The sequence below is a fragment of the Triturus cristatus genome, chromosome 2_1 (assembly GCF_964204655.1).
Source record: "Triturus cristatus chromosome 2_1, aTriCri1.1, whole genome shotgun sequence".
Classification (NCBI taxonomy): domain Eukaryota; kingdom Metazoa; phylum Chordata; class Amphibia; order Caudata; family Salamandridae; genus Triturus; species Triturus cristatus.
In genome coordinates this window covers 884,078,311-884,090,398 of record NC_140581.1, presented here as the reverse complement: position 1 = coordinate 884,090,398, position 12,088 = coordinate 884,078,311, and the positions used below count along the sequence as shown (strand labels likewise).

Here is a 12,088-nt window from a genome sequence, read left to right as displayed (position 1 = left end):
GATTTAGTAGTAACGGGGGGGCTGCATGTTGTTATGGCTATGTCGCCTGAATCACAAGGAACATCACACACTTCACTACAGGTCTGCGATATAGAAGTACTAACCCCAAGATTCTCCCGTGGTACTAAATCACCCCCATCCTGTCCCGCTAGCTTCAAAGGAGATTTAGCCAGTGGCAAAATTCCCAGGGATGAGCGTCTGGCTTGCGCTAGCTCTGCGGACAGGCGTCGCTCAGTTATAGCTAGTTCATCCTCTAGAACTGATACAGCTCTAGTAATGAAATGGTCAAGAGTACCTGTCACAGACCCACACCCACCGGTACGTTTCCCTTTGGTTGCCATCTTACACTATACACACAATACTAGAGCCAATATAGTCGATAGCCTAGATGAAGTCAATTAGGAGTTAATATTTTACACCACCAGAGCAGGATACTAGCAATATGAAATATTCGCCTATAGAGCAAAACAAGGAAATGCAGCAAACACTTTCGAGTCCAATCAATGTAAGTGCACCCTTCTACCTTAAGTGTACTGCCACAGCAGCAGCGTTAGAGATGTGGCCCAGTCCAGTCAGAATCGGTCAGAGACGGGCAAGGACGGAACACCGAAGCCGCCTTTAAGCTCCCCCGGCGCTGCCTGCTGATGTCAATGACAGGCGCCTGGGGTGAGCACTGGCCGCTGGGAGTCGTAGTCCGTGCTGGCCGTTTCCCTCACGGCGAGATGGAATGATGCCGGGAGATGCTGCGAAAGTCCTCGTGGCCGTTCCCCTCACGGCGAGAGCAAACAAAGCAAGAAGCTGGCAGGGGTCAAGGTTGCTAGCGCGTTTTCTTTTCTTCCTTCCCCCTCTTCACCCTTATTCCCCCAAACTTTTCCAAGACAATACTAAATGCTCAGCTTCCATGAACCTCTCAGTAGCGGGAGGGCTGGTGGGAGAGTTCACCAGTTCCACTGACTCCCCTTAACCGCAGTGCCAGCTTCTCCCCCACTTTCCCGCACAGTGCACCACGAAAAAAAAAAAAACTCGACAAAGCAGACAGCTCCCCAATCTATGGGAAACTGGAATCCGGAAGCGGGAGGTGCTTCAGGCTGCTTGCAGCGCTCTCCCAGCTGCTCAGCCGCTTTGTCACGCCAACACCGCCAACACCAGAGTCCGGGCATCCACTCCGGTTCACAAGCCGCCGGGTAGGAACTGAATTGCCTCTGTCAGGCTCCGCGAGGGCAGCTCTCTCCCCCGTCTCTGCCCGCAGAGCAAGAAGCAACCACAACCGCCGAAAAAACCGTTCCGCGGGACTCCCGACACTCCAGCAAGCCTCGCAGCAGGGAACGTGGCAACAACAGTCAAACCGGCTCCTGACTCACCACCACAAATGTATCTGATTTGGTGTTTGTTGTGGCGAAGCACGGGTACCAAGAGTCCTTATGCAAATTTTGATTATCTCAGGGTGAGGCTAAGTGACACCCAAGCATGGGCCCCCAAATAGAAAAAAGTAAAACCACCCTTCACCAAAAAGCCTCTGCCATAGCGAGACGGTATAAAGCTGTCTCTCCGGTCATCACTGAATATAAATCTTCATCAGTAGCATCAGCAATTTATGGTGCCGATATCTGGGGCTACGCCGATGCCGAGAGTCTAACAAAAATAGAAAACAGATTTATTATAACACTCTTTAAGCTTACCTTAAGCTTTCCTACCACAACGCTATGCTTAGACCTGGCTCTCAATCCAATACACTTAACAGTGGTTTTAAAACCCCTCCTATACTGGGTCAGATTATGGACCACCAATGAATTGGCAGCCTATAGAGAGTGTGTGAAAGTTATTTTGGTTCTTGATAGAAACCTGAGAACACCATGGTTGAAATACATTAAAGAATTGATGCACAGAATAGGGATGAGTGAGCTATGGACTGCCCAGCATACAAAAGTAATAACCCTGTCTTACTGGGAGGCAGTACTACACCAAACATAGGAAATGCACCAGACCAACTCTCTCACTGGAAAATTCCTGAAGCATAAAAGTGCACCCAGACTTGAACCTTATCTGAATAGAATGCACCCATACCACCTTAAAATGTCTGTACATACAATATAGGTGAGGGGCTCTGCCCTTGAGATCGCACACTTTCAAATGGGCTAATACCAATAGCCAGGCCGATTGTTGTCCAAATTGTCCGAGTTTAGTGGAAACGGAGTCCCACTTCATGCTATTCTTCCCCTCATACAGGAAGGTCCGGAAAAAATGGCTGGTGGCTGTATGTAACCAAATGGGTGTGAGACACTACTGGGAAGTGAGAGACTCTTTAAAAGTGATACAAATCAACCCTTACCCTTTGTGGTCTCTAAGAATTTGTATAACGCATGGGCATTAAGAAAAAAGGCTATCTGCAAATCTGAACCCTGATAGAGATCCGCTTTATCGCCCCCTCTTATTATCAAGTGTTTATGAATTGTTGCAAATATTTATTCTGCCAAGCTTTTCCTTTTGTACAGTCCCCATGATTGCTTTTTTGCACATTTTCCTCCTTATGACCATTTGAACATTATATGATTGGTTGGACTACTTTCCACCAAAATGCACAATTGGCTGCCTTGTCTGGTCCATAACCAGTTATCAGGACTGACGTACTGTTTTTAGCACTTTTATGTCGATGCAATGTTTTTAGTCGCTTTCATAGTAATCCATCCGTATTTTGATGTATTATGTTTTTATATTGCATAATTATTAAAGTGTCTGAAATGTATCTCCTTGTATTGATCTGATGTGTTTTATGGGCTGTGCCCAAAATTAACGATTACTTACTTACTTACTCAATCACTAACATATTATCACTGATTACAAAGGGGCTATATCATCCTGTTAAAAGGGAAAAGGTAGTTGATTACTGCCATAGATTAAATGAGGATATCATCTTATTACAATAGACAACATTTGGTTTGCTAGATTCCTCAAAATTCAAATACTCTTGGATCAGTGACTGTTTTAGCAATCTTGCACATCAGAAGAAAAATGATGTTGTCACACATATATTTGAAACATCTAATATCACAGCTACCTTAAATTAGCGGAAAAGGTTAGGCAGATAGGTAATCCTCCTAGCTGAAAAAGAGGAGACTAAGTTCTATATTATTCATGTTTATGCACAAAACAATTATGAACCAGACTTCTGGTCTTCCTTAAATACAGCTATCCCAGACCTCCCAAAACATAACGGTGTAACAATGGGTGGGGATTTGAATTTTCCTCTAGATAGAACTCTTGACCCTCTAATACAGGTCATTTCCAAAAGTGCTCATACCCAACTTTTGAATCTTTGTAAAAACACATAATTTATTAGCGATTTAGAAGATCCACAACCCCACTGGTAGTGATTAAACATTTCATTCACAACCTCACATTTCCTACCCTAGGATTGATTACCTTTTAGTAGAGACCGATTCCTCCAACATTCCTCATCTCCAAAAATTTAGCAAATTGTGATCGCAGACCATGCATGTGTTTCCCTGGATTTTAACATAGGTGTGTCTATACCCTCATGAAGACAATGGAGAATGAATAATATTGTTATAGATAACAAAGAAATTAATCAATCCATTCAGAATGACATTATCCACTATTTAAATGAAAACAACATAGCTGCAGCACATGAAAAATCACAAGACAAAACCAGGGAAGGTAATTGATATTACTAAGGACTGCTCCATGGACACAATGCTTCACAGAAAGGTTTTTCGGGCCCACAGAAAACAGCTCTGGTCTCTATCCTTTCAACACTTGTATGTGGGTCTATCCCTCTTTAATATCAGCTTCAATGACAAGCCCAGATACTTCTGGGATCCTGCTGATCTTCAGAAATGTATGTTAGATATTAATGAGGGCCTCATTACGGTACCGGTTGGAAAGCATTCCGATTGACTAGGTGTCGGAACCGTTTCCGACCGAATCAGATTTGGATAGTCCGACCGACCAATTACGATGTTTCCAAACACCATTCGGTCGATCTCCCATTGACTTTAATAGGAGCCTGTGTTCCAACCGACAACACAGGCTCCCATTGCAAAACAGGGTGGTTGCGGAAATCTTTGCACCCTGTGGCGGGCATCCCATTGTGCCTGCCACACTGTGCGTGGTTGGAAAGAGGGGATCCATGGGTTCCCCACGGGCCCAACCAGAGGACTCGGGGTGAAGGGGGGGCCTGCTACAGGCACCTAAAGTTAGTCTCTGACAGCCAATCCGTGTTGAACAAACCGAGTTGAAAAGGCTGTCCGAATCCAACATCGTAATACGTTGGTCGGAAACATGGTCTGTAGAGCTGTACGAGTTGGCTACGACCAACTCGGTTTCTCCAAATGCCGATCAGAACCAAGTCGGAAGGACTGAATGGTTACCTACTATCTTAATCAGTCAATCGGAATTGTTTCCGGGTCGGTCTGAAATGCTGGTTCCGACACAGATTCGGACAAACCAAATGCTGTCCACAGCCTTTCCGATTGACATCGTAATGAGGCCCTGAGCATTCACACATGGATGATTAATAGTAGCAGTTTGTGTGTATTTTTCTCACTATTTTGGCCATTGGGTTTAGTTTCTCCATGGTCGTTTGATGGGCCTGATCAGCTGACCTGATCCTAATTTGTCTTTAAACTGTTTAGGTGTGCATTGTTTGGTTAATGTGTTATGGTATTATAGATACACCTTTGCTCATGACTCTTCGCTGAAATTGAAAGATTTTTATAAACCTAGCATAACAAATGTTGACTGTGATGTTATATTACGCTCCCCATCTCATATTTAGTTAGGTATCTTTTAATCTTGTTCCCACATACAAATGGAAATTGCTCTATTGATAAGGTGCAAGTTAATTAATATTTTTTACGTTGTTTGGCTGTTCAGCAGTCATTATATACACCATCACTCCATTTAATCTTCTACCATTTGACCTTTATTGGATACTTTATGTTGCCTATGACACTAACTTGCTCACAATGAAGTTACTAAAATACTCTTACTAAATACAAAGGGGTGAAATCATTCTGTTAAAAGGAAAAAAATAGTTGATTACTGTCACAGATTAAGGGGATATATCATTTTACCACAGAAAACGAGGATTAGCTTCCTCAAAATCCAAATACTCTTGGATCAGAGACTGTATTCACTATCCTGCTCATCAAAAGAAAAATTGTGTTGTCACCTGTTTGCTCTATCTGCCACACCAACTTAATCACTGAGTATATACATTGTGTAGACCTCCCAGAGTTCCGTCTCTCTCTTTTTCTGCTTTTTCTATCTTTAGTTTTTAAAATCCCCTCCTATATGTGTCCAATGTTATGGCACAAATATATTGTGCTGCTAATAATATATTTTGGTTATTGTATGTAAAAGTCATTTTGACATTCACACCATTGATAGAGACTCTTGCCAGTTTTGATGGGCCTGCAATAATACCTCACCTAATTTTCATAAACATCATATGACATATGTGTTGGCTATTGTCTATTTTCATGTCTCAATGGTAACTAGGTGTGTGTCCTGTTTGCAGTATGAACCATGATAATTTCTATCCATATTACAACTCAATAAAAAACATTTGAAATTAAAAAAGATGCTTTACTGGCCAGGCGTAGAAGTGCAAATTCTGACATCTGATTGGCAGAATCTCCACTTTTTTACTACTTTGCAATTGGTGGCACATGTGTGGATGGAAGGACCTTGGAGAAAGGAGTTTAGTGCTGCATCCACTATGCTGCCTCCATTCAAGGCGTCAGTGAAATATATTGGCACACCTTGGCGTTCACATAGCTATGTAATACATATTTGAATGCCCTAGCAACAATTAGTAATATTCTTTCATATATTTTATCATGCTACACATATTTATATAGGAGCTCTCATTTTTAGGTAGGCTCAATATAGTTTGTGTTAATGAAAGGTTGAGTAAAACCATTGAAGGAAACTACAAATGTATTTGTAGGAAGGTTATGTTTCATCCATTTTGCAAAAAAACTCATTTTTAGGGCCTCATTACAATGTAGGTCAGAAGGGCTCCGACTGGCATTTGGTTTGTCCGAATGCTGTGTCACAAGTCTTGTTTCCTACCTACTCAGAAACATTTCCGACCGACTGATTACGATGGTCAGAAACCGTTCTTACTTTCCTACTCAATTCTAACTCGCGTCCGAACGCCATTCAGAGAAATTCAGTCAAAGCTGACTCGTACAGCTTTATGGACCGCATTACAATGTCAGATTCAGACAGCCTTTCCAAATCTGTTTCTCCAACATGGATTGGCTGTCAGAAACCAACTTTGGGGACCCATAACAGGCTCCCCTTCACCCAGAGGCCTCCGGTTATTGGGTGGTGCTTTAACTTTAGATATTAGTTAAATCATACAATTACAATATTAGAGAATTATAGATTTTATTGGAATCTGAAATATTATATTGGTAGGTTCAATTACTTTTTCTATATTGTTTATACATTTTTTGTGTAATTGTTATTTTTGTGATAAATGGGGATTGAGTTGTCGCTGTTTTGTTTCAACTGTATATTAATGAATATGAAATTAATACCTATAACAGTAGTTAATTATTTCAAAAGGCTACTATTTAAGTTAGTATCTATACTAAGGGGCTGATTCTGATCCTGTATTTTTTTTTCCCGCCCGACTCGTATCGGTAAATTTTTCCATACAAATCGTACAAGTCCCGTCCGACCCGTGAAGTATGATTCGTACGGGAGAAATACAACTTTTCCCGATCCGATTTGTACGGATCGGCTCGATCCTTACAAATCGGATTGGGAAAAGTTGTACCAGACGGACCCGGACACTTTTCCATACAAATTGTAAAAATGCAGTCCAACCGTACTAGTACGATCCTGACCGGCTTTCCGATTTCCGATTTGTACGGAAAACGTCCCTTACATGAGGGATGCCATTACCCGCTACGTAGCGAACTTTGTACGACTCGTATCCCGGGAAAAGTTGTTCCCGGGGTGCGAGTCGTACAGGGGTATGAGTCATACAGTCATACACCCCCGTGCATTGTGTATGTACGGTGCGTACCACAACATCGCGTATGTACTGTGCGTACCCCCAACATCGCGTACCCCAACATCGCGTATGTACTGTGCGTACCCCAAACATCGCGTACCCCAACATCACATATGTACGGTGCGTACATATGCAATGTTGGGGTATGCAATGTTGGGGTACGCGATGTTGAGGTACATGATGTTGGGGGTACGCACAGTACATACGTGATGTTGGGGTACGAACCGTACATACACAACGCACGGGGGTGTATGCCTGTACAACTCGTACCCCTGGGGACTCTGCTTTTACAGCTGTTTTTGGCTCTTGTAAGAAAAGAGCCGTTCGGAGTGCCGTAGGGACGAATCGTACTTGCTGGGCTGGAAACCGCTGCTTAAATACATAAAGACGTCACGTGCAAGCTGTTACGGATCAGAATCGTTGGTTTATTTTAGCTGTATGGTCTTTTGAACAATTTGTATGGAAAGAGGCTTTCTGTACGAATCGTACTTCCTAGGTTGTAAGAAAAGTTTAAGAGTTGTACGGGAAAAACGCTCCATACAACGATTTGTACAGCCTTTTTCCAGGATTGGAATCTGCCCCTAAATGATTGAGAAAATATTTAAATTGAGGTACATTTAGTTATCTTTTAAAAAATATTTTATTATCTGATAAAAAATCAATTAAAAATCACAGACAATTTATGTTGAATTAATTTGTTTAAATCATTTCAATGTGTGCTGAATTATAAAAACTTTGTGAAATCAATGCACTTTTACATAAGTAAGACGGCAAGTAACTCTGACCTCCACATACACAAATATATGCACTTTTCCCAATCTTAGTAGGACTTGCATTAGAATAGTAAATTGTACCCCCTAAATATATGCACATTGTCAAAGCTAGTTGGACTGCGGTTAGAATGGAAAAAAAAGCTTTACCCAAATATGTGCACTTTCCTGAATGTTAGTGTAACTTGATTTATAATAGTAAATATGACCACCCCAAATATATCAACTTTCTTCAGTGTTAGCGGTAATGGAGGTAGAATATAAACATAACATCTACAAATATATGCACATGTTCTCTAATATTTGCAGGACTGGTGTTACATTTAACTCCCTACCCCACCCCCAATATAGGGATATTTCCTAGTGTTCGGGGTGATTGACCCAGAACATTAAAGCTGAATATCCAAAATACATGCCCTTTTCCCAATATTAGGAGGACTAAAGTTAAATACTAAATCTGGCTGTCTCACATGCCCCCCCTAAAAAAAACAGGTGCGGTTTCTTGAATTTTAAGAGGTCTATCCTGCCCCACATTCTTTATTCTCTTTAGCCAATGTTTGTGAGACTGTTATTAAATTGGGAAATTGGACCCTCTGGTTCCTAAAGTTTTCTAATGTTTGCTCAAGTAAAGTAAAGTTAAATAACACCCTTTAATTTCTTTTTTAGTTCTGCGGTTGACTACTTATTAAATGTATTTATAAGCTGTTATGGATGCATAAAGCATTTAAAATTACGAAAATATTAGATTTCAATAAATAGTGGTATAACAAACACTAATTTCTACATTTAGATTTACACTACATGTAAATAGAGTGCCTATTTAAACTGTAATAAAAAATCTATTTTTATAGGACATTTTGTATATGATTATTTTGTATCATTTATATAATTTTAGAAAAAATGACCTTTCTTATATACATTTTAAGTATAAATATACATGCTTTTATTTTTAAAATATCATTTTCCAAATATAATATATTTCATAATATAAAATAACTATATATTACACTGCAGCATATTTATGTGCTTATCTATTTATGATAAATGTATTTGTTTCTTTCCAAAAAGTTAGATTTGTTTAAATGAAATATTAAAGTAAATGTGAATTGCATTGCAGTTATTTATTTTTATATATTGTAGATATTTTGTAGTTTGTTCTAATATTGAGGTCACCATCTCTATTTTAATCTATATTTTTGGGATCTATATTTTTGTATTTAATATATTGTAAACATGATGGTTTTAAGGTTAATTTTTGTGCGTGCCTTTATAGCATTCGAAAGTTGATATAGTGGCCTTAAATATGTTTACTATGAAATGTTTGTATTCATATTTTGCAGTTGATAGTCTGCAACCCATCTTTAACTTTAAAACAATGTAGTCTTTCAGTTCTTAACTCGAAATAAAATGCAGAGTGGCCTTTAAACAGGTTAGAATTTAAGTAATTTCAAGATAGCAATTACTCAAACAGCAAAAGTGCATGTGGTCTTTTCTGAAAGGTTGAGGTGCAAATAATTTGAAATAAGTTTAAGACAATTGCGGGAGTAAATGTACTTGTGCCAATATGCCAGTATAATGAATAGGCTGAGTGAAATGTTGTTTTAGGAAATTGAGATCCGGTAACTAATTTATGTCCATTGATATATGTAACAGTAAAACTATGACATCCGACACGAGTACACACTCTGCCATGGATTTTTGTGACATTCTTAACTGTTTAAATAAACGAGAAAGAAAAGATGACTTCCATGTTGTTTTTAGGAGAAAAAGACCACCAAGAACTTGTACATGAAATGCTTACCCTTGCATTACGGTCCACAAGTTCATCATTCACATGAGGATCTTCACTTCTCCCACCCTGAAAAAGATCAATCACTATGCGTTAAATTCAAATGTGCAACATGAATTGTTTTTAAATGTGCAAACTCAAACCACATGTACCTAAATAAACATTACCAGTCCAAAGACAATCATCTCCTTGCAAGTAAAAGCCAAATACAACCCATAAAACAGACCAACCAACTTGCAATGAAAATACATGTGAGCAAACATCCAAATTAGTGATTAAAAAGGAACAATGAAGAAGCTTGTACTTGAACAAGGCTTTGTTTGGAAGCTTAAAATTATCTAGGCATGGCATGCTCACCTTGGCTAGTGCCAACAAAGCGTTCTGAAAATCTCCACTTGTTTCTCTGCTAATATCTTTAGACAGCTCAGAGTTGAACTCTGCATAAAGGAAACAGAAAAACACATGTAATAGCCACATAATTACAGATTGATAGCTGAAACCTTTCCTGCTTGGTACTGTATTATTGTGTGTAATAGCATGCAAGAGTTAACAAAGTTGAGGGCACTGGATTCACTGAGTGAGCCCTCACAGCCCAAACAGTGTCAAAAAGCTATTTGATCAAATCTACTTTATTCAAAAGGCTTCTGAATACTATAACATCTTAAAAAAAGTAAAATGACTTCCTAGATAACAGAGATTGAAAATGCTATGGGACAAAATCAGAAAAACACTGTCACAAGCCTGATTTGCACACTGTGCAAGGCACACCACCTGTCACCAAGGCTGGCGTTGGAACCCAAATCAATGTAGACCTTGAAGAACCTTTCCTCTTAAATCCATGTTTTCCTTTGCCACCACTAATAGAGGGGTGGTCAATGAAAAACGTATGACTATGCTCTTATGAGTCACCAGTGCACTGCAGAAGGCAGTATGAGACAACTGCATCCCTTCAGCATTCCCCTTTGACTGGCTTACTTAGTTAAGTACTTTTACTGGCCTACACCTCCTTAGATCAGTCACAGAGGAATGGAAGGCTCATATGTACAAATGTGAATGCATATTTTACTGAAATGAGGATACATCACTAATGTGGCCACCATGGGCGTAGCTTAGCCAGTTAGGTTAGGGGATGGGTACCATAGATTTTCCAACCATCACCAATATTTAAATGGCAAAATTGATGAAAATAGTATTATATTTAAAAGGTTTCTCTGCACCACATAAGAGCCATCCAGACCTTTGTTTTTTATTGACATATTTTGTGTGAGAGGAGAGAACAGTAGTGGGTGTATATCAGCTCTGCAAAGTTTCATAGAGACATGTGTCTGTGCTATGAGAGCTGCTAATCCAAGTGGAAACCCAATCAAAAACTCTGCTAGCCCAACTGGAGGTCCCTGGACCCAACTATACATAGCAGATGAAATTTATTAGGGAGATTTCATACTCCATACACCCCCACAGAGCTATGCCCCTGAGGGCCACACGGGTTCTCTAACCAACATTCTCCTTGCGTAAAAAATACCACTGCACAAAAGGTATGCGTGCAGTGGAATTATGCACCTACAAATGCCCTTTGTGAATTGAACAGGCATATATTGTGCTCTTTAAGTCTATGTAGATTTTGAAGCATGCAAAAGTAAAAAGCATGCAATGCAATAGGTCTTGCATTTGTGAGACTTAGAGCTTTTGCGTTTTTGAAACATAAAAGTGGGCGCCGTACTCAAGCATAAAGTGTGGTTTCTGTGTTGTAAATATAAAAGTGGGCCCTATGCTAAAACATAAAGTGCTGTGCCCCTACACAGTGATTAAAAAATGATGATTAAAGTAGGTGCCTGTGTTGTAAATATGAAAGTGGCCCTATGCTAAAATATAAAGCGTGGCACCCATGCATATTTAAGTTATGTGCATGTCGGTCCGTGAAGCGGGAGCCATTGTGATAAAAAAATAATGGAACCAGGCGCCGTGGTCAGCGCCGTAGTGATAGAATATCACTAGCACAAAATAAAAGAAGTGGTCCCTAAACGAAACACAAACCCTTACAGCATAACAAACCTCTAGTTGGTCGGTGCTCCTTTATGATAAAACGCAAGTGATGTATCAGGAGCACCAACCAATAATGAGCCAGGAAAGATGAGCAACGCAGGAGTTAACTAATGGCAAGCAGCAGTTGAGATTACACTCCGTATACTGCTTACAGCAGGTCTTGCAGACAGTGCATGTACCCAGCCTATGCTTAACCTAAAAATGTTATTGTGAACAAGGGTCACAGTACAGTTTTCAGGCAACCAGCCATACCTGCTTACATTCTACTCATGTTTATGCTCTTTGTGGTAGCAGCCTGCAATTGAATACATACTTTTCCTGCTCACAATTTTTCTAAACTGGCCCCTGTTGAATTTATTAACTTTGATGAAATGATGCATGTGTGACTAGCTCTTTAAAACAGGCTGACCTATCAGCTCCTCTGCTCTGTTTCAA

The 12,088-nt window shown here is 39.9% G+C and overlaps 1 protein-coding gene across 1 annotated transcript in view; it reads right to left on the bottom strand.

Moving 5' to 3' along the window:
- LOC146866036 (annexin A1-like) overlaps nt 1–12,088 on the bottom strand; it is a 190,871-nt gene that overhangs the window by 40,815 nt on the left and 137,968 nt on the right. The window contains exons 9-10 of the mRNA XM_085640226.1: nt 9,968–10,047; nt 9,623–9,679 (exon numbers count right to left, since the gene is read on the bottom strand). Of these exons, the coding sequence (XP_085496352.1) occupies nt 9,623–9,679; nt 9,968–10,047 (137 nt within the window). The remainder of the gene's footprint in view (nt 1–9,622; nt 9,680–9,967; nt 10,048–12,088) is intronic.